At 31.5% G+C, this 20,217-nt stretch overlaps 3 protein-coding genes across 5 annotated transcripts; 2 read left to right on the top strand and 1 right to left on the bottom strand.

Annotated features, from left to right (window-relative positions):
* Positions 1-7,134: 7,134 nt before the first annotated feature.
* On the top strand, positions 7,135-11,174 carry LOC123914449 (fluoride export protein 1-like). 2 transcript variants are annotated; one of them, XM_045965610.1, is made up of 7 exons: positions 7,369-7,393; positions 7,511-7,603; positions 7,705-7,782; positions 8,702-8,800; positions 9,154-9,346; positions 9,913-10,334; positions 10,723-11,174. In XM_045965610.1, the coding sequence occupies exons 2-7, from the start codon at positions 7,553-7,555 to the stop codon at positions 10,939-10,941; spliced, it is 1,062 nt and encodes a 353-aa protein (XP_045821566.1). In that variant the 5' UTR covers positions 7,369-7,393; positions 7,511-7,552; the 3' UTR covers positions 10,942-11,174. The 2 variants fall into 2 exon arrangements, with proteins under 2 accessions (XP_045821565.1, XP_045821566.1); XM_045965609.1 differs by having other exon boundaries at positions 7,135-7,603.
* Positions 11,129-13,055, bottom strand: LOC123914448 (inactive protein RESTRICTED TEV MOVEMENT 2-like). 2 transcript variants are annotated; one of them, XM_045965608.1, is made up of 3 exons: positions 12,823-13,020; positions 11,580-12,551; positions 11,166-11,534 (listed from the first exon to the last, which is right to left on the bottom strand). In XM_045965608.1, the coding sequence occupies exons 1-3, from the start codon at positions 12,923-12,925 to the stop codon at positions 11,356-11,358; spliced, it is 1,254 nt and encodes a 417-aa protein (XP_045821564.1). In that variant the 5' UTR covers positions 12,926-13,020; the 3' UTR covers positions 11,166-11,355. The 2 variants fall into 2 exon arrangements, with proteins under 2 accessions (XP_045821563.1, XP_045821564.1); XM_045965607.1 differs by having other exon boundaries at positions 11,129-12,551; positions 12,823-13,055.
* Positions 13,056-15,943: 2,888 nt separating this feature from the next.
* LOC123914447 (bifunctional protein FolD 1, mitochondrial-like) lies at positions 15,944-18,700 on the top strand. Its single transcript, XM_045965606.1, has 5 exons — positions 15,944-16,285; positions 16,788-17,110; positions 17,464-17,700; positions 17,778-17,945; positions 18,052-18,700. Exons 1-5 carry the CDS (start codon positions 16,105-16,107, stop codon positions 18,217-18,219), a joined length of 1,077 nt encoding a protein of 358 aa, XP_045821562.1. The 5' UTR covers positions 15,944-16,104; the 3' UTR covers positions 18,220-18,700.
* The last annotated feature ends 1,517 nt before the right edge of the window (positions 18,701-20,217 follow it).

The raw sequence follows: 20,217 nt of genomic DNA, 5'->3' as shown, positions 1-20,217 counted from the left end.
TTTTAAAATGATTTTCTGAGAACTTATTCAAATTATTTCAAACTCATTTTTTATACAATAAAATAAACTTTGATATTCAGTAACTTTATTAGAATTTTAGAGGCTTATACTCAACCACAAAAGTCAGCTTGAGAGTTGAGATTTGCACTACACTTATAAAGGTTATCTTTGTCATATATCTAGCAAATGTGAGACTTCTAACACACCCCGTCACGTCCAGAACTGATCAAGCTGGAACACGGGACCAACAACAACGAGTGGCCCAAATATGGGAGATCTCCACAACAAACAACAAATGAATCTAGGATATGCTCTGATACCATATTAGAATTTTAGAGGCATATACTCAACCACAAAAGTCAGCTTGAGAGTTGAAGTTTGCACTACACTTATAAAATCTATCTTTGCCATATATCTAGTCAATGTGAAACTTCTAACAAACTTTGAATTCTTTTTAAACTTTATCATTAAAAAATGTAGAAAAAAATGTAATACTTAAAATGATTTTTTATGAAAATTATTTAAAATAGTTTCTCATTTAAAATTTCTTATTTAAAAAGTTATACAAAAAAGAAAAAACTGCAATAAAATTGACTCTAGATTATAAAAATAAAAAATAAAAAAAATAGACTCATATTTTAAAGATGATAATCTTTAAAGATGAAATTTCTAGCTACTATGCTATTTGACAAAAAAAAATTATCAAAAATTAAAGGTTTTTTCTAATTAACCCTCACATAAATTGAGGGTAGGTGCCCTATGATGATGTGGCACCAATGAAATTCATTCACATTTATTTAAGTCAAACATAATTAATTTTTTACCATAAATTATTTTGACTACTTTTATTTTCAATTAATTATATTTGGGTAAATAGTGTTATACCCCCCTGCAAAATAGGCGAGTTTTGCGTTACCCCCCTGCAAAATAGGCGAGTTTTGCGTTACCCCCCTGCAAAATATTTTTTTGAGATTACCCCCCTGCAATGTCAAGATTCTTTGCATTACCCCCCTGGCTCAACAAGTGGGCATATGACATGGAAGAATCTTGACGTGACATGACACGTGGAAATTAAATTATTTTTTATTTATTTTTAATTGCCAACTCATTAATTAATGTGGGTTTTTAATTAAAAAAATGAATTTATATTTTGGACCTAATTACTTTTGATTTGTTTGCTTCTTCTTCAAATTGTATTACGTCTCAAACAACTTTCTTCTTCGCGTAAAAAAAAAAGACTTTCTTCTTATCGTCAAAAAACTTTCTTATTCTTCTTAATGCTTTCAATCTCTGCTGCAGCCTCCACCACCGTCATGTTAGCATTCTACGGCTCCTCCGCTTTTGTGTTATCCGATGTCAATCTTTACAGCAGCCTTCGCCACCGATCTACCGGATTTCTTCAAGATTCTAAAACTTGTGATTTTCAATTTCTTAGATGTTATGTTTTTTAGCGTATTTTTTCTTGTTTTTTTTTCCTTATTTTTTCCTGTTATGTCATAGAATGTGATTCCTATTCATCGTCATTTTGTTTTTGTTTGCTTTGGTTGTCCATATCGGGAAAAAATTGAAAACAAAATAGTTTAGAGAAGACAAAACGAAATTAGGAAGACAAACTAATTCTTGAACTTGTTTAGAAATAAAAATATAAATAGTTCATCTGAACTAAAAGAAAGGTCGGACCATTGTCGGAAAACATACACACGGGAGCTCGCCCGATCACAAGTGCGGTCTACCTGAAATTTATCCGATCAAAATGAAAAGGTTCGACTATTATAAGAAGACGAACTAACTCTTGAACTTGTTTAGGGTTTAGGGTTTAACTATTGATCACAAGTAAAAATATAAATAGTTCATCTGAACTAAAAGAAAGGTCGGACCATTATCGCAAACCTAAACCTAATTACTTAACCTAATTTTTTCCCCCTCTTTTTTCTAAGATCGACATCATGTCAACCAACGTTAATCTATGCAATGATTTAAAGAGATTGAAAAAATAAATACTATATACTCCCTCTGTTTCAAATTACTTGTCGTTTTAGAAAAAAAAATTAAGAAAGTGTATTTTTGCACTTAATTTCTTATTATACCTTATTTTAATTCACCAATAAGCTTAATTTGTTTTTTCCATGCATTTTATCTTTCCAATAAATTTAATATGTTATGTACCAATTTTTTAAAAAAACAAATTTTTTTTTTTTGAAAACTTAAAAAAACAAACTTTAATTTTCCAAATATATAAATCTTTTACGGTTTCGACTACTCCTAAATATTTGGAATTTACATGAGTGACTTAGATAGTTAACAATTTTTTTTTCTAAAACGACAAGTAATTTGAAACGGAGGGAGTATTTACACCGGAATAGCATAAATTATTTGTTTTGATTTTTTTCGAAGCATTATTTGATTTCATTTAATAAATGTACACGTGAAATTGTGTATTTAAATTAGAGATATTAGTTTTTTTTTCTTTGTTGTTTTTGTTCTCTTATTATTTTTATTTAAACTAACATTGATATATATTTATTTTTTCGAGCCTATAACATTGATTTTATTTTACTAATAACATTGATATTTTAGAATCAATATATAATATTTAGAAACAAGCATTAATGATCAAATTAATTCTAATTATATTTACACATTGTCTAAAATATAATTAAAGAAAACTAGTAACATAAAATATAATTAATTGAAAATAAAAGTAGTCAAAATAATTTATGGTAAAAAATTAATTATGTTTGACTTAAATACACGTGGATGAATTTCATTGGTGCCACATCAGCATAGGGCAATTACCCTCAATTTATGTGAGGGTAGAGAAGTAGTCACCAAAATTAAATGAATGATTTGTTTGAGTGATGATGGAGTGTCGGCAGCTCATTGGAATTCTGTGTGTACGACTACAATAATTTATGACTACACATGTGCACAAGATAAAATGTCAAGATAAGATTATTACTATTAGGAGTATATTTTATTTTTTTAATAAAAGGCAAGATATGCATGTCATATTTTCGACCTACTCCTTCTGTCCAATATTATAAAAAAAAATATTTATATTTATTAAGAAAAGTAAAATTTGATAATTTGAAGTATGATTTTTTGTATTTTACTTGAAATAAATTTTATAGGAAGATGTAAAAAGAATTTTTATTACTCCCTCCGATTCTTTTTATAAGGAACACTTTGAAAAAATTACACAACCAAGAAAATACATTGTAAGTAGTTATTTTTATTTAATACTCCTATAAAATTAAACTTATTCCATGTATAGCCTTATTAATTACTCTTAATTCAACTAACTTACGTATTTTTAATATTCTCTATCATAATAAATAAGGACAAAAGTGAAATCAAACATTTAAAACATTTAAAAATTGGTCAAAGTTTCTTATAAAAAAAATCAATTTTTTTTCCACCAAAGTGTTCTTTATAAAAAGGACCGGAGGGAGTAGTTATTGATTATAGAGAATAGAAGAGAGAGTAAATTAAATATAATTTACATTAAATTTCATGAGAATAAATAAAAGTAAATATTGAAAATGATAAAAATGAGTTATTTTTACTTATAATTTGGGACAAGAAAAAGTGATTTCTTTTCCTTATAACATGAGGGAGAGGGAGTATTACTCTACTTGGGTGTCTTTATAAAATTTTGGTAGAGGTGTTGGCGAGCAGATTGCGAGGGATTATTAGTAATATTAATTCTGAAATGCAGCTTGCTTTAGTGAAAGAGAGACAAATTTTGGATGGTATTACAATAGCCTAATGAGATGATTCATGATGCTAAGAGAAATAATAAGAAGTTAATTTTATTTAAAGTAGATTTTGAAAAATCTTATGACTCGGTTGATTGGGATCCTTGAATGTGGTTATGAATAAAGTGGGTTTCACTTTAAGTGACATAAGTGGATTATGGAATGTATTAGTTCTGCATTAGCTTCGATTTTAGTTAATGGTAGTTCGACAAACGAGTTTCATTTTGGTCGAGGGTTGAGACAGGGGACCCTTTATCCCCTTTTTATTCCTTATAGTTGTGGAGGGGCTGAATGTGATGATACATGCATTTGTTGATGCTGCTCTATTTAAATGTTATTTATTTGATTGGTGAAAGGCAAGATGCCCATGTCTGTATATCTCATTTTTAATTTGCAGACGATACTTTGATTGTGGATGAAAAGAATTGGGACGCTATTAAAGCTATTTTAATTCTATTTGAATTGGTGTAGGGATTAAAGTTAATTTTCATAAGAGTATGTCAGTGGATATTAATGTGAACATTTCTTGGTTGATCAATGCCGCGACGGTAGTTAATTGTAAATAGGGATGACAAAAAAACTCAAACCTGAGAGACCCACCCGAACCCAAACCCAAGTCAACGGGCGAAACCCGATTTGACTGGGTTTGGGTTTGGGTTCGGGTGACACCCGATAATATGGGTGTGGGTTTGGTATCAGTCAAACCCACACCCGAAACCCATACACCCACCCGAAATATTTTATAATTACCTAATTACCCCCATAGTCTCCCTCAATTTTCTTGGAAGACCTTAAATTTTAGTTGTAATTTAATTTCTTGAAAGTTTATGTTGTAATTTCTTGAAAGTCTATGTTTGAATTTTCTTGGAATACCTTAATTTTAGTTGTAATTTAATTCAAAGTCTATGTTGTAATTTAATTTCTTAAATTTGCAAATTATTTTCAAATGTGATGCGGGTTTGGGTTTGGGTGGAAAAAACCCGAACCCAATGGGTGTAGGCGTGAGTGTTGTTTTGCCACCCGAATAGCCTTTGGGTTTGGGTTTGGGTGATGATTTCGGATGTGGGTTTGGTAAGTGTCAAACCCGCACCCATGGGCGCCCGTTGCCATCCCTAATTGTAAAATTGGTCGCATTTCGTGTGTTTATCTAGACCTCCCCATTAGGGATGACAGGAAAATCCAAACCCGATAGACCCACCCGAACCTAAACCCAAGTCAACGGGAGAAACCCGAGTTGATTGGGTTTGGGTTCGGGTGACACCCGAATATATGGGTGTGGATTTGGGTAGTATCAAACTCACACCCGAAACCCATTCACCCACCCGTTTATATATTAAATTACCTATTTACCCTATGTATTATGCTCCCTTTTAAGTTTTTGAATGTTGTACTGGTGCATGTTGTAGTGATGATAACATTTGATGAATTGTTTAGTAAAAAAAATTATATTTTGAAATTTACAAACTATATTACCAAATTATGCTACATTTTTCATTTTATCAAATATAGTTCGGGTCGGGTTTGAGCAGATAATCAATTATGCGTGTTCTTGTAACGAGTTTCGGGTTTGGGTGAAAAAACCCGAACCCTGCGGGTGTGGGTTTCATTTTCCCACCCGAACAACATTTGGGTTTGGGTGGCACCCGGATATATGGTTTTGGGTTTGGGTAGTATCAAACCCGCACCCATGGGCACCCATTGCCATCCCTCCCCATTTGAGGCAATCATTGCCGTAATGCTTTGTGGTTATCTTTCATTGATAAAATTAAGGAGCATTTATCTGGTTGGAAGGGTAGGCATTAGTCGATAGATGGACGGTTAGTATTGCTCAACAAAAATAATTTGCGTCGAGGAATGACTCATTTGGACTCGATATTATGTGAAGGTGGTTGTGGAGTAGCCGAAACTTTCAACCATTTCTTTTTTGGTTGCAATTTTTCTCATATTCTCTGGAGTAAAATTCTTCATTGTCTATGTGATTATAGGTCCATTATCAAATATTGTTGATCACACTTCGCAATTTTGTAGTGCTTATGTTTTTTGTAAAGAAGTTCAATTAGGTTTACAAGTGGTTTGACAGACGACTTTTATTGCATTCCTTGGAAGGAAAGAAAGAGTAGAATTTTTTCTCATAAAATTTCTCTGGTGGAAATGTTGTTTGACAAGGTAAAAAGATTATCGTGGTGGTTGATGACTAGAGAGAAAAAATTTAATTATGATTTGAATATATATGGTGGTTAAATCTTTTGTCTTGTTTAGGATTTTCATTTTCTGGATGTTGATGTTTTTCCATTTTTTGTAACCTCTTGTAAATGTTTTTTTTTTTAAATTTTAGATTTATATTTTTTATGACAAAAATTCATGTTAAATAATATTTTAGATTTATTTATATTTGAAATAGATGATCCTGACAAAAAAAATAGATGATATTAGAATTTTTAATATTTTTTAAAAAAATTATAATTTTTAGAATTTGTTTGTTATTTAAAGATATAATTTAATCCACTAGGATTAAGTGGGGAGAAACAAATCTAAAAATTCTAAAATTGATCCGTAGCTCCATATATATAATTTAAAAAACAAACACATACTTAGTATTTTATTTTTACGAAAAAACATATACTCTCTCCTGTCATTTTTATAATTAACACTTTAAAAAAATCACACAGATCAAGAAAACATATTTACTTAACATAGTTATTTTCATTTAATACTCTTATTAATTTAAATTTATTTCATGTATACTCTTATTATTTAATTAATTTTTATTCAACTATGTACCAAAAAAAAATCTTTATTAAACTAACTTACTTATTTTTAAACTCTCTTTTTTCATAATAAATAAGGGCATAAGTAAAATTGAACATTTAAAATATGAATTTAATTTATATGCACTGTCGGTGTAAAGTTATTTTGCACATGCGTCCAATAATATACCGACACATCAAGTATGGTAATTAAAAACACATGATGTGTCACATTCATGAAATGATGTGGCAACGCGTCATTGAATGTATGTGTAAAAAAAATTACACCGACAGTACACAACAATTAAACTCTTAAAATATTTGAAAGTCAAATTTTTTTATAAAAAGACCAATCTTTTATACCAAAGTGTTCCTTATAAAAATTACAAGAGGGTCACTATAAGCTAACAAACCTCCCAATTTTCCTGCGAAGCCGTTCGTGCTTTTCGTGAAATATAACCTTCGTAAAATTTGCTAGTATTTTCATTTTCTTAAAACCACACGATGCTCTCATAATCTCATATAACAATCACAAACAACATCTTCATTCTGTAAACGTGGTCAGTTCTCTCGTCATGGGTTGCAATTAAATTTAATAAATATATGTGTGTGAAAGATCAACCTGTTTGTATAGTGTTGAATTTATGTCATATTATCGTAAATGTATGTTAACTAAGTTCGAGTGATTAATGAGTTTCTTTTAGAAAAAAATGTTTTGAAAAACCTAGTTCGATTCATTGTAAGAATAATTTTTTATCAGACTTTACTTACTTTATGGTGGAATTGTGGACTATAATAATAGTTCCTTTCTCCGAGAATGAGAATAAGAGGGTTAATACAAAAAATTTATAAAAAAAGTGTTACATAAAGTGAAAATTATGTCACAAGGTAGTTGAGGGTCAGTTGTATTTCTGTGATTGTTGTATTAATATCATTCATTGAGTTTTATCAAATCAAACATATTCACATGAAATGGAGAATGATGTTGGGGTTAACAATTTGCAGCTTCATCTTGGTGCATCCAATTTGTCCTTAACATCTGAACAAATGTCCCCTCTTTTAAGCAATGAAAGAGAAACTTCTCAAGACATACAACAGGTGAGAATGAACATATGATTGATTCTGAAATTAAACTCTCTTTTGTTTCCTTATGGTAAATGATGCATGGAATAGTGTCTGTTGTCTCTATTTGCTTGCAGGAACCTAATAAAGGATTGCCAAAGTTATTGGATTATTCTTCATATCTGATTCATTTGGCTGTTTTTGGTATTCTTGGGGTAATATTCTATCTTCTGAACTTCAATTTTAAGCAAAACTATGTGATTAGTTAACTCATGTTATGGAAAATTGGGTAATTAATTGTAACTTGAAATTAACACAAGTTCACTAGTAATCATATACACATGATAGAAATTGTTTCTTGAATGTGTAGCTAATATAGAAATTTCCAACTCCAGCTTTATAATGTTTTCGACTTAGCACCTGTTTGGATTGGCTTATTTTTTAGTTTATGCGAAACAGCTTATGCAAATAAATGAGTTTATATGTATTATTATAAACTTTTCAAGGTCGTTTGTGAGAAAACAACTTTTAAAGATAGAATTTTTGTCGGTAAAAACTTGTGAATCAACATAAAAGTTTATTTATTTACATAAGTTATTTTCATAAGCTAAAAAATAAGCCAAATCCAAACAGGCCCTTAAAGCTTCTAGCTTAAGTCTCAATTACATAATAAAAGGGTTTGAAGTTGAAATAAAAGATCTTGTAATGGTATACAATATTAGTTCTGTTCATTTGAAATCTTATTGATTTTCATTCTGTTTATAACATTGGTCATATAGTTGACTTGATTATCTTCATCATCTTTGAGGATCAAAGTTTTAGATTTCAGTTACTTGATTGGCTTTTACCTGTAATAGTTGCATTTATTGCATTGTATAAAGTATGAACAACACTACAGCAGTCTCTATTTGACATGTCTTGTATCTTTCAACCTTAGGAATCTGTTCAAAACTGTCATGAACACAATTTCAATTTAACTATACTACAGAATATAATGCGCTTATGAATTCAATTTAACTATACTACAGAATATAATGCGCTTATGAATTCTGGTCATAGTTTTCATACTAGGATTTTTAGTTTTCCGCATGATACTAATTCACATTTTTTCTTCTTTTTGCTATTATAATGCAGGTATTAACAAGATATATATTGGACAAGTTATTTGGCCCTAGTGTTGGTCATGTGACTAGTGACCAAACTATTCTTTACATTGACCTTCCTTCTAATATGGTCTCTACTTTGTTCCCTTTCTCACTCCTTCCCCTCTCCTTGGCAAACATATTTGTTTTCTAATGTCCATTTTTTATTAATCAGTGGCATTAATGGTCATTTTACAACTGTCCCTGAGGGAATTTGATCTCGGTACTTTGAGGTTACATGGCTAAGCTCTTAACACTGAGCTAGCACCTCAAGTGTCTATTCCTTTGTATCATAATGATATAATCTACCAACCTTTACATGGCTAAGATCTTACCAATGACTCCGTATTTCAAATAATGACTTCCTACTTAAGTTAAAATAATTTTTGCACCAGCTTACTTTCAAAATATTTATTGATATAATTTTTATAAATATCTTTCTAGGTTGGTTCTTTTCTGATGGGATGGTTTGGTGTTGTATTCAAAGAAGACATATCAAATGTGTCTGAGTATCTGGCTGTTGCACTTACGACTGGTTACTTAGGGAGTCTAACAACGTTCAGCGGCTGGAATCAGAAAATGCTTGAACTTGGTGTTACTGGGAATTGGCTCTTTGTTGTGCTTGGATTTCTAATAGGTAATGTTAAGAAGGAAAATTTTACAAGTATGTATCAGTGGTATGGTTTTTCAAAACTTGTCTGTTAAGACTCTTTCACTTCACATTCAATGTATGTGTGTATGAATATAGAGAGGATCAAATTACATCAGTGTAATACTTGGGTATTGTTACACTGTTCAATAACTTTTTATCGGATATATCTATATTACAAAACTCATCGTTGGATTGAAAGTTCCTGTGCGCTTTTATCTGAGAACTAGCGAAGGGATCAAATTACATCAGTGTTTACATATTAACTTCAAATGCGCTTTTATTAAACGACGACATATGTCAATAATATATCAAATGTTTTTAGATTTGCGTAATGTTTTACAGAGATGATTTATGTGGCATAAACTTTCAATCAGAAACTAAGGTTTGTAATACAAGTATCTGATAAAAAGTTTTTGATGAGTGTAACAATACTCAAGTATTATAGCGATGTAATCAGATACCTTCTCATGTTTGCGTGTCATTATCGCAGTCTATGCAGGGGTGAGTTGATACTGTATAGGATGAGCTTTTGAATAATTGGAGTTCTGCAGGGTTATTTCTTGTTGCATTTTCCATCATATTTGGGATAGAAACAGCTAAAGGTTTCAAGGGGCTTCTTAGAACGCTAAATATGACTTCAGGAAGTGAAACTAGTAGAAACAAGATCAAGGCAAAGGACGAAGGCTTCAAGCTTCAGTTGACAGTTACGGTGATGTTATTGCTGATTTTAGGCTTGTTATGGGGTCTTAGTGGTGTGTTAATGATTGCTGAGTTCAGGAATGGTGAAAATTCTTTTCTATGGATTGCTTGCATAGTTGGACCTTTTGGTGTGTGGATTAGGTGGCTTTTATCCCGATTAAATGGACATGGATTAGGATCAAGAGATTTGTTGAATTGGATTCCATTTGGAACTCTAATTGCAAATGTCTCTGCTGCTTGTATCATGGCTGCACTTGCTACAACAAAGATATATGTAAGTTTTTAGAATTTGATTCATGTCACTATGAACTTGCTTATGTCTATCCTCGTTTGCAAAGAATCAAAAGTTATGTAGCACGACACTTCACATTGAAAGTGTGTCCGTTGTTAGACACCGACACAACACCAACTCATGAGGTTACATTCATTTATTGCATGTGCAGAAATTATTACACGTGTCGACATGTCAATGTCGTGTCTGGTGTTCGTTTGTGTCGGTGCTTCATATATCAGTAGTTTTTGTTTATTTATACTCATGATTTGGATTGGATTTCTCATCCAACTTTTGTTTTTTATGTTATGGTTTTCATATAAAAAGATTCAAGAATCTGCATCACTATTTTGGAGGTTGTGACAAGGTATATCTCTCTTGTTTGATGTAGGTGAACACCAGAGATTGTGATACTATTATAAAAGGCATACAGTTTGGTCTGTTGGGTTGTTTGAGTACTGTCTCTACCTTTGTTGCTGAGTTCAATAAAATGAGAGAAGGAATGTACCCTTGGAGAGCATATGTATATACTTTAATCACAATATGTTCCTCATTCTTTTTAGGAATTTTAATATACTGTGTACCTATTTGGAGAATGGATGAATTATAAATGGAAGGTGGCCATAGAAAGGTAACCTTGTTTCTGCAGCCGCTATAGTGTTATGCTATAGTGTAGCGGAATTTGAACAAACTATAGTTCCATGATCCATGAGTTAGTATAAAGTGTTGTCAAATACCAGCTATAGCGCTGTAGTATAGCAGAATTCAAACAAATCGCTATTTTATATGCTATTTGTCAAATGTATTTGTTGCTCAATACAAATTGCATTTATTTGTCAAGTATGATACATAGGGTAGTAAAGAAAATCTTAGAAATATTTCAACTTGATCATGATTCACCAATAGAGTTTGACATTCTTTTTTTTTTTTTTGACAGCGAGTTTGACATTCTTATTCTACAATATCTTTTGAAACGAAATATATCTGTAAAAACCATGTCAAAGGAAATAGATATGCAAATTTCCTATGATCTTCGCGATGAACGATACTTATAGGAAGCATAAACACCAAGTGCAACCACAAGAATTGTTGCACCAGTATATATTAGCTTCTGTTTATCTTCTTCACTGAACCTCTTTGCATAATTAGTTACAGCTTGAGTAGTAGATAAAGCCATGTCTTTGATTCTTGTCCTTGTTGATTCATGAATGCCCTTTTTGTCACTCTTTTTCTCATCATCACCAAATTTATCATTGATCATTTCCTTTCCCTTCTCTTTGAATGTTTTCTTTGGAGGAAGGGTTTCTTCTGTGACAGATCCTTTACTTTCTTCCTTGGTTTCTTCTATAGTTTTCTTAAGATAGTCCTTAGTTTCCTCTTTTGCGATCTTTTTCTCTTCTTTATTCTCATCTTTTGGATTTGATGTGTTTTCTTCTGTTTGAAGTTTTGCATCTTTTGTATCTGTAGCTTTATTGACAGTTCCTTGATCTTCACCCTTTTGAGGCATAGACTCATATGTGCCTTCTGGTTGAGTTGAAGTCTCATGAAAAGTTTTTTCCTTACTTTCAACTTTTGTAACTTGAGATTTTTGAGAAATTTCTTCTTGATCCTTTTGAGGTAAAGATTCCTTTTGAGAAATTTCTTCTTGACCCTTGTGAGGTATAGACTCTTTTTGAGAAACTTCTTGATCTTTTTGAGTTACAGACTCTTTATGGGAAATTTCATCTTCACCCTTTTGAGATATCGGCTCGTGTGTGGTTTCTTGTGAGGTTGGAGCCTCATTATAAACCTCTCCCATGTTATCAACCTTTGTAACTTGATCTTTTTGCGGCACGGTCACATTTTGAGCTTCTTGTGGAGTTTGATCTTCTTTACTTTTAACATTTGATTTAGGAGCTTGATCATAAGTGTTTTGTTGATTATTTACCTCCTCAACATCGTTATTATTTTCTTCGGTTGGTTCTGGTTCTGGTTCAGGTTCTGGTTCTGGTTCTGGTTCTGGTTCAGGTTCTGGAATTTTACCTGGGATTTTTGGTATTGTAATAGTGACAATTTTTCCATCAAATTTACCTTTAATATTGCCAATATCACAATGTGATGGAACTTGATACTTTTCATTGAAACGTAGCATTTTATTTGATCCAATTGATCTTTCACCAAAAACTCTGATCCTTCCAAAATCATACTCAACTTTAGCACCAATATCTTCTCTTGCAAAACCTATAGGAGCATTTAAAATTTGCAACAACAAAAAAAAAATGTAAGGGATTAAATCATGTTAATTAATATTTAAAATAATCAAAGTAACCATAAGCAATGGAGGATATATACCAAATAATTTTTTATTTTATTTTGACCAAAAAGGTTAGTATCAAGAAAGAACCTTTTATCAACCAAAAAAAGAAACTTAGGAATATAATTTATCAACCAAAAAAATTAAATAAACTTAAGAACATAAATATAACATAAGATAATGTTAAGCCAAACAAACCATTGGGAATGTGAACAATCAGAAGCTTTGATTCTGGAGTATCCTGTTTTTCAATTTTTGGATGCAAATCTTCATAGATATATGATTGCAAGGTAGACACCATTTGTAATAGTTGTTCTTGTAATTATTGTTTCTCTCTTTGTTTGCTTTGAGTTTCAATAAATTATATTAATTCTATAATGGAACTTGAACAAATTAGATTTGTTGATTCCTATATTTATATTGAACAGTTGAAAACAAATTATTGGGTTTTCTTAAACGTGATATAGTTTCATGAATTTCCTCAAGTCATATGTGAGGTATAACTTCTTCAAAAAATAAAGTGCAAGTTCTTTGTTTGGCTCATACACTTTAAATTTCCATGAAGAGGAGGTAAGGCAAAGGTGACTTGTGTCATTACAATTCATCATTCATACTAGCTCTCAAGTAAGTATATATAGTTTAATCCAACGGTTTACTAAAATGTTATTAAACTTCGTTTAATATAGTTTGAGATAAACAAGTTTATTGAAAATTGCTCTTTACGTCTCCATAAATGATCTTTAATTTTGAAGCCTACGATCCGAAATGGTATTATATGACCAAAACGTAGGAACTTAGCATCAATTATGTTTTGGCTCGATTTCTCTTAAGAAAGTGTGTTTAAAAACTAATTTGAGATCTTAGGATACAAACAGATTTTGGATCATATTGGATCATAGGATACAAACATGTATAATTTCGAAATCTAGCTTTCAAAATTATAAAAATTAAAAAAAGAAACTATTGTTTCGAAACTTACGTTCCAAAATTATGGCGTGTTTGGAACCTTTGTTCCAAAATAGATTGAGGGGTAATCTCGTAAGTTTGAGAGCCTGGAAGTAATATAGGAGGCTAGAAAATCAATTTTCAAGTTTATTTATGTCAAACAGGCCCAGCCCAAATCATGTGTGCATGATGGGCTATAGCATCGGACCTCAATGTTTGGGTTTCAAAATAATGGAAGTTACTTTTGTCACCCTACTGGTAGGGGTGTGCATGGTTTGGAAACCACACCACACCTAATTGATGGTTTTGGTTCTAAACCAAAACCATTTCAATAACAAACCGGTTATTTTTTAAAACTAATTTGGATTTGGTTATTAACCGGATCGAACCAATTTATAACCGGTTTGTAATAAAATTTAAGTTATTCACATGATCCAATTTTAAATAGGTTTTTTACTTAAACTAATTTTTTTTATTAGTTGATTAAAAAAAATAGATTTATTAATTATTTTAAAAACATAATTTTTCATTAATTTTATGATTGAATTGGTTTATAATCAACCCACAAAATATTTTTTTTAAACCCAAATTATTTTTTACTTAGCCGAAAACTTGTTTTTTATATTGTTTTAAAAATATTTTTTATTATTTAAAAAAAGAGTAATTTTTAAAATTAAAAAATCTGATTTTTAAATACAAAAAAAAAACTAATAAATAGGAAAAAAATTAAAATACTAAATTTTTGAAAAACTAAAAACATTAAAAACTGATTTTTTAATTATTTTAAAAAAAACTGAATTTTTTAATTATTTTTAAAATAATTATTATAATAAAATAGTATGGGTGGTTGGCGGTGGCCGGCCACCGGAGCACCACACCGACCACCGGAGCACCACCGCGACCGCCGTGAAAGTCGCCGGAGGTCCGCCGTCCCGGTCGGAGCGCCGTCGCGCCGGCCGCCGGTGGTCCGACGTTGACCACCGGTTGACCACCGGTCCTCCACCCCCTCTTTTAATTATTTATTTTATTATATAATAAAGAATTTTAAAAATTGAAGATTGTGTCTGAATTAGCTATTGGGCCTAAATTTTCAAACCAATTTCAAACCAAATTACAAAATGTGGTTATGGTTTATAATTGATGTTTTTTTTATTGGAGTGGTGTGGTTTTTTTTTTAAATGGATTTTACAAACTAAAATTGGATATGGATTGGTTAGTAATTTGGTTAAGGATAGCCAAATTTTTTGCACACCCCTACCTACTGGTTACTCGCACGTCCTATTTTTACACATATGCTGCTTAAATAGAGGATGTTATAAAATCAGAAATTTTGGAAAAAATGTCGTCCGTTACTTAAGTAGCAGAAATTGTTTGAGTAACTAGTGGAGCGGCAAAAATAACTCCCTAAAATAATAGTTATATATTGTCATATTTATAAAATATCAAATTTGATACTATTTAAAAAAGTACTGTAATTTCTATAAAAAAAAAGTATTGTAATAAAAGTATAATATGCTGTCACATTTATCATTAAATATATTCCTTCCGTCCTAAAATATAAGACATCTTTGACCAATGCACGTACATCAATACATAAGTTTGATTACAAATATTTTTAATTGTGTATTAGTAAAAATTATAAAAATTTGATATTTTGAAAATAGAATACTCATCGAAACAAATCAAACAAGATCTTATATGATAATATTTACATTTATATAATTTTAGAAAAATACTGTCAAAACAAGTCATGTGAATAATTTATTTAGTCAAAATAGATCTTATAAAATGGGACGGAGGGAGTATTAAAAAATCATAAACATATTCACATTGTCTCTTTTATTAATCAATCTTTGAAACTATTTTTAAATAGTCAATTTAACCTTCAAGTATATATTTTTTTTGATTAATTTGATCTATAATATTATTGACAAAAGAAACATGTGTATCTACAATATCAATATGTTTATAGATCAATGTAATAATTACTCCTTCGTCGTAAAATAGATGCCTAATATTGACTTTATGTACTATCATCAATTTTGACTATATTTTTTTTATTAATACGTACATGCAAATATAAGCAAATGAGATTTTGTTTGATTTGTTTCGATGAATATTTTTTAAATATAATAATTTTTATAATTTTTAATAATAGATAACTTAAAATATTAATAATTAAAGTTGTATATTAACAAACGTAAAAGTGATCAACTAAATCATTTATTTTGAGACGGACGGAGTAACATGTGACGCAATAGTTATATTTGTGGAACATACGGTGGTTTCTGACTTTCTCTTGCTTTGATTTTGTGATATATTTTTCATTTTTTTATTTATTTAAATATTTATAATTATATTAGCATATTGAGGTGGCGTGGCAGAACAGTGAACACGTCAAAGGATTTAGTACAACAAAACAAACTCAATGAATGAACGAGGTTGTTTTCACACCCATTCTTCTTCACTGTGTTTGTGTCTTCAATCAATAATCTCACCACATTCATATTCACAATTCAACACAGACAAACAAACATGAGAAAATCTTTACATTTGCATGTGGTGGCATGCCATAGAACTCTCACAAAAACATTGCATTTTCATTCTTTTTCTTCTCAACGTTCTTGTACTTTTCTTGGCCCCAATCTTCCTGATGTTTGGGTACCTAGGGAGGAGAACAGTTCTCCTCACACCCTTTTGCCACAAAAATTCCAATGTAAGTTATATCATGTTAATTTCACTTTTTATCATGTTAATTAAGCATCTTTTATAAATTCCAATGTCAGTTTAAGTTAAGTTTTTTTTTAATGTTAGTTAAATATGTATTTAGTAATTATAAATTTCCAACCTTTTGAGTTTAGTTCCCACATTGGTGTTTTTAGCCCTCTAAGGAATAAAAAAACTCTGAATTCTTCTGTACACATCATATTTGGATATGTATCGATAAACCACTCGGGTGGATAATTCTGAAAGGTTGGCAAATAGTGTTTATCAATTTTTTGACCTATCAGAATTATTCACCTCACCTTAGCAGTGGACCGGTACATATCGAAATAAGATGTGTATTGGAGTGTTCACCTAAAAGAGTAGTCTCAATAAAAGTAAAATATGAACTAAAATTGAATACAAAGTTATATATGTAGGATTAAACTTAAGAAGTTGTGAATTTTAGGGACTAATAACATATATAACTTTTTTTTTTGTGATGTAATTTTTAGGGGCTAATGATGGCCATAGTGCTGCAATCCTTGAAGGTAAAGCAATTGCTAAACAAATAAAATTGAAAGTGGCCGATGAGATAAGTAGGATGAAGAGTGAGATTGGGAAGTTTCCTAAATTGGCTGTGGTTTTGGTTGGTGATAGAAGGGACTCTCACACTTTCATTCATATCAAGTTGAAAGCTTGTGAAAAAGTTGGCATTGAAACCGTGGTTTCTGAGTTGCCGGAAAATTGTACCGAAAATGAACTGCTCAATGTTGTTTCCAGTTTCAATGATGACAAGGATGTGCATGGCATTGTTGTACAACTCCCTCTACCTCAGGTAATTTAATCATCACTTTTATATCTTAACTGTTGTTGTTTACCATCTTAGAACTCGGGTTTAGCCTAACTTAACCACACAAAATTGATTTATAAGGTGAGGAATATTAATACTTATAAATTTTATTTCAAATCATATTACATCCAATGCGAAACTCTCAACTCACTCCCTATTTAGAGTGCGACTCGGATAGATTTGTATTGTCGATTCTAGAGTTGTCGAGGTAGAAATGAACATATTAGTAACTAACTAATAATCTCTAAAATCTGCCAATTGTGTAAGACTAAGAAATTTTTTATTCATAAGAGTAAGATTGTTGATATTAATAAGTTATTCTAAAATATTTGATGCAGCATCTTGATGAGGAAAGAATTGTGAATGTTGTAAGTCCTGAAAAGGACGTGGATGGATTTCATCCGTTAAATATAGGAAACCTTGCAATAAGAGGAAGAAAACCCTTCTTTATCCCTTGCGCTTCGAAGAGTTGCATTGAGTTGTTACTTAGACATGGTGTTGAAATCAAAGGGAAAAGAGTTGCAATAATTGGAAGAAGTAAAATTGCAGGGTTACCAACTTCATTACTATTGCAGGTAACAATAAAATGTTGTTGCTGAGCAGAGAATGTTTCAATTGCTAAATGGCTCTGATTTTGCCGTCTTTTGAGTAGAGGCATCACGCAACGGTCAGCTTGTTACATGCATACACGAAGAATCCCGAACAAATAACTTCTGAAGCAGACATTGTGGTCGCAGATGTTGGAATCCCAAACATAGTTCGTGGTAATTGGATAAAGAAAGGAGCTGTGATCATTGACTTGGGAACTAATCAAGTTAAGGTAACAACTATAACCGCAAACCAACTTCAAATCTTTCGCAGTATAATTTTTTTAGTTCCTTATGAACCAATTCTTGTCCTGATGCGGTTAACTATATAATTATCAGGATCCTAGCAGCCAAGTCTTCCGCATCACCGGAGATGTTTGCTTCGAAGAGTCAGTGAAGGTGGCATCAGCCATTACCCCAGTTCCAGGAGGTGTAGGACCAGTTACAATATCAATGCTTCTCTCCAACACCCTTGATTCGGCCAAACGTGCATTTGGAATGGTTTAAAAGAAATGGATTGTTTATCTTTCTATACAAGTAAATCAAAATCATCATTCACAAACCCACTTGGGTTGGTGCATTGGTCTTGGCTTGGGACCTGGGAGTGTGCTCCTCTTGAGGTCTGAGATTTGATTCTCTCTTGTGCCAATTTGGGTGGGCTAATTTAGCTTATTCAAAAAAAAAAAATCATCATTCACATTTCCTCTTCTGAAAAGCCAAATATTCTTTCCTTGAGTGAATGTGATTAGGATGCATGTCATGTTAATTACTGTTTCTTTAAACCAGATTTTGTTGAGGCTAACTTTTTTTACTAAAAAACGTTATATAAACTAGTGGGCCAGGCAGGCGTGGAACGCGCCTCCACGTGTCTAATTTATGTCAAAAAAAGTTTTATGTTATGGTGAGTTTGTTAATAAAAGAATTTTGCTGCTAAAAAAAAGTTGTGTCTTATGCTATGGTGGTGAGTTTGTCAATAAAAGATCTTTTTTGCTACTAAAAAAAATAAGGGTATTGTTAGTATTATGAAAAGTCTACATCAAAACTCATGTATTCTCTTTATATATAGTATAAATATATAGTACTCGTATCGTATATAGATATATGTAATTGCATAATAGGTAATTGCCGATTATGTATTAGAGACCGGCAGAAAAAGGGAGTTAAGAGGAAAACCATATTGTGCAGTTACGATGTTCAAAAAAAATATTGTGCAGTTATATTTGTAGTTTAATTAAATGAGATATTTGAATTTCAAGTGAGGGGTAAATTTGTCCAAATAAAAATTCAGCCCAAATTCAATTATCGTTTTTATATATTGTTGTAGATATAGATTAAACGTCACTGAAACCATGAAGGTTGAATATGTGATCAAACACATAGGCAACACTAAGGTCACCATGCGATCTCATCTCTAGTCCCTTTCCTCCAAAGCTGTCCTGAGATTTGTAAAGTCGCGATCTCGCCCTGTAAGTTCATCTATGGACTCAGGTCTGCTTGCGACGTGTTCGGTTTTTTTTTGTTTTAACTCTCCGGTTTCTAGGGGAAGGGAGTTTAGTAATTCGGAATTCGGCCGGAAGGTAATTACAAAGTAAATATATAACGGGCGAGATATGATTCAAATATGATGCATAAAATTGCATACAAATTAAACTCAATTAGAATTATATGTAAATGACAAATGTTTCAAGTGGTAAGGGTTTTAGTCCTTAAGCATGTGGTTAGAGGTTCGATTCTTGGCTCATGTGTATACCAAAATATCAATATCATGATAAAAAAAAACATTGTTGCATTTTATCGTTGGGCCAGTTGGAAAATAAGTTGGGCCCAACGGACTGGCCCATTAAACTCATTTGATATTTTCTCTTCCCCCCTCCCATGAATCTTTTATACCCTCAATATTCCAATTTTGCTCTTGCAGAAACATTCGGTTCCCAGAAACCGAAATTTTTCTAGTGCAAATTCAGAGTAAATTTCGGTTTTTAGAAACCGAAATTTGTTTTCAAGGCAAAAAAAAACTTCGATTTCTACGAACCGAAGTTTTTTCAAGGGCAAAATTGGAAATTCAAGGGGGATAAAAGATTCATAGGGGGTGGGGAGAGAAAATATCAACTCATTTATTGGGGGAAAAGTCTTTCTTATCCCCCTGTACTCATTTTATGTTTGGCTGCTCCATTGTTATTTGATGTTTTCACTTCCCACCCCCCATGAATCTTTTATCCCCCTTAAATTTCCATTTTTGTCCTTGAAAAAACTTCGATTCGTAGAAACCGAAGTTTTTTTTGCCTTGAAAACAAATTTCGGTTTCTAAAAACCGAAATTTACTCTGAATTTGCACTAGAAAAAATTCGGTTTCTGCGAACCGAATTTTTCTACAAGGGCAAAATTAGAATATTGGAGGGTATAAAAGATTCATGGGAGAGGGGGAAGAGAAAACATCTTGTTATTTTGAGGTTTTGTTGGTGGTTTGTGGAGTTTGGTTTGGGTTTGTAACACAATTGATTATCC

Source organism: Trifolium pratense, linkage group LG3, assembly GCF_020283565.1.
Source record: "Trifolium pratense cultivar HEN17-A07 linkage group LG3, ARS_RC_1.1, whole genome shotgun sequence".
Taxonomy (NCBI): Eukaryota; Viridiplantae; Streptophyta; class Magnoliopsida; order Fabales; family Fabaceae; genus Trifolium; species Trifolium pratense.
The sequence above is the reverse complement of the archived record's forward strand: the minus strand, read 5'-3'. Positions and strand labels throughout refer to the sequence as shown.

Bases quoted from the DNA above. Each gene is read 5' to 3' on its own strand.
- LOC123914449 (XM_045965609.1), top strand. From the start codon at position 7,478: ATGGAGAATGATGTTGGGGTTAACAATTTGCAGCTTCATCTTGGTGCA. The intron at 7,604-7,704 runs GTGAGAATGAAC...ATTTGCTTGCAG, and splicing joins CTTCTCAAGACATACAACAG to GAACCTAATAAAGGATTGCC. The intron at 10,335-10,722 runs GTAAGTTTTTAG...TGTTTGATGTAG, and splicing joins TTGCTACAACAAAGATATAT to GTGAACACCAGAGATTGTGA.
- LOC123914447 (XM_045965606.1), top strand. From the start codon at position 16,105: ATGAGAAAATCTTTACATTTGCATGTGGTGGCATGCCATAGAACTCTC. The intron at 17,701-17,777 runs GTAACAATAAAA...TCTTTTGAGTAG, and splicing joins CAACTTCATTACTATTGCAG to AGGCATCACGCAACGGTCAG. The intron at 17,946-18,051 runs GTAACAACTATA...TATAATTATCAG, and splicing joins TGGGAACTAATCAAGTTAAG to GATCCTAGCAGCCAAGTCTT.
- LOC123914448 (XM_045965607.1), bottom strand. From the start codon at position 12,925: ATGGTGTCTACCTTGCAATCATATATCTATGAAGATTTGCATCCAAAA. The intron at 12,552-12,822 runs GTTTGTTTGGCT...ATGCTCCTATAG, and splicing joins GATTGTTCACATTCCCAATG to GTTTTGCAAGAGAAGATATT.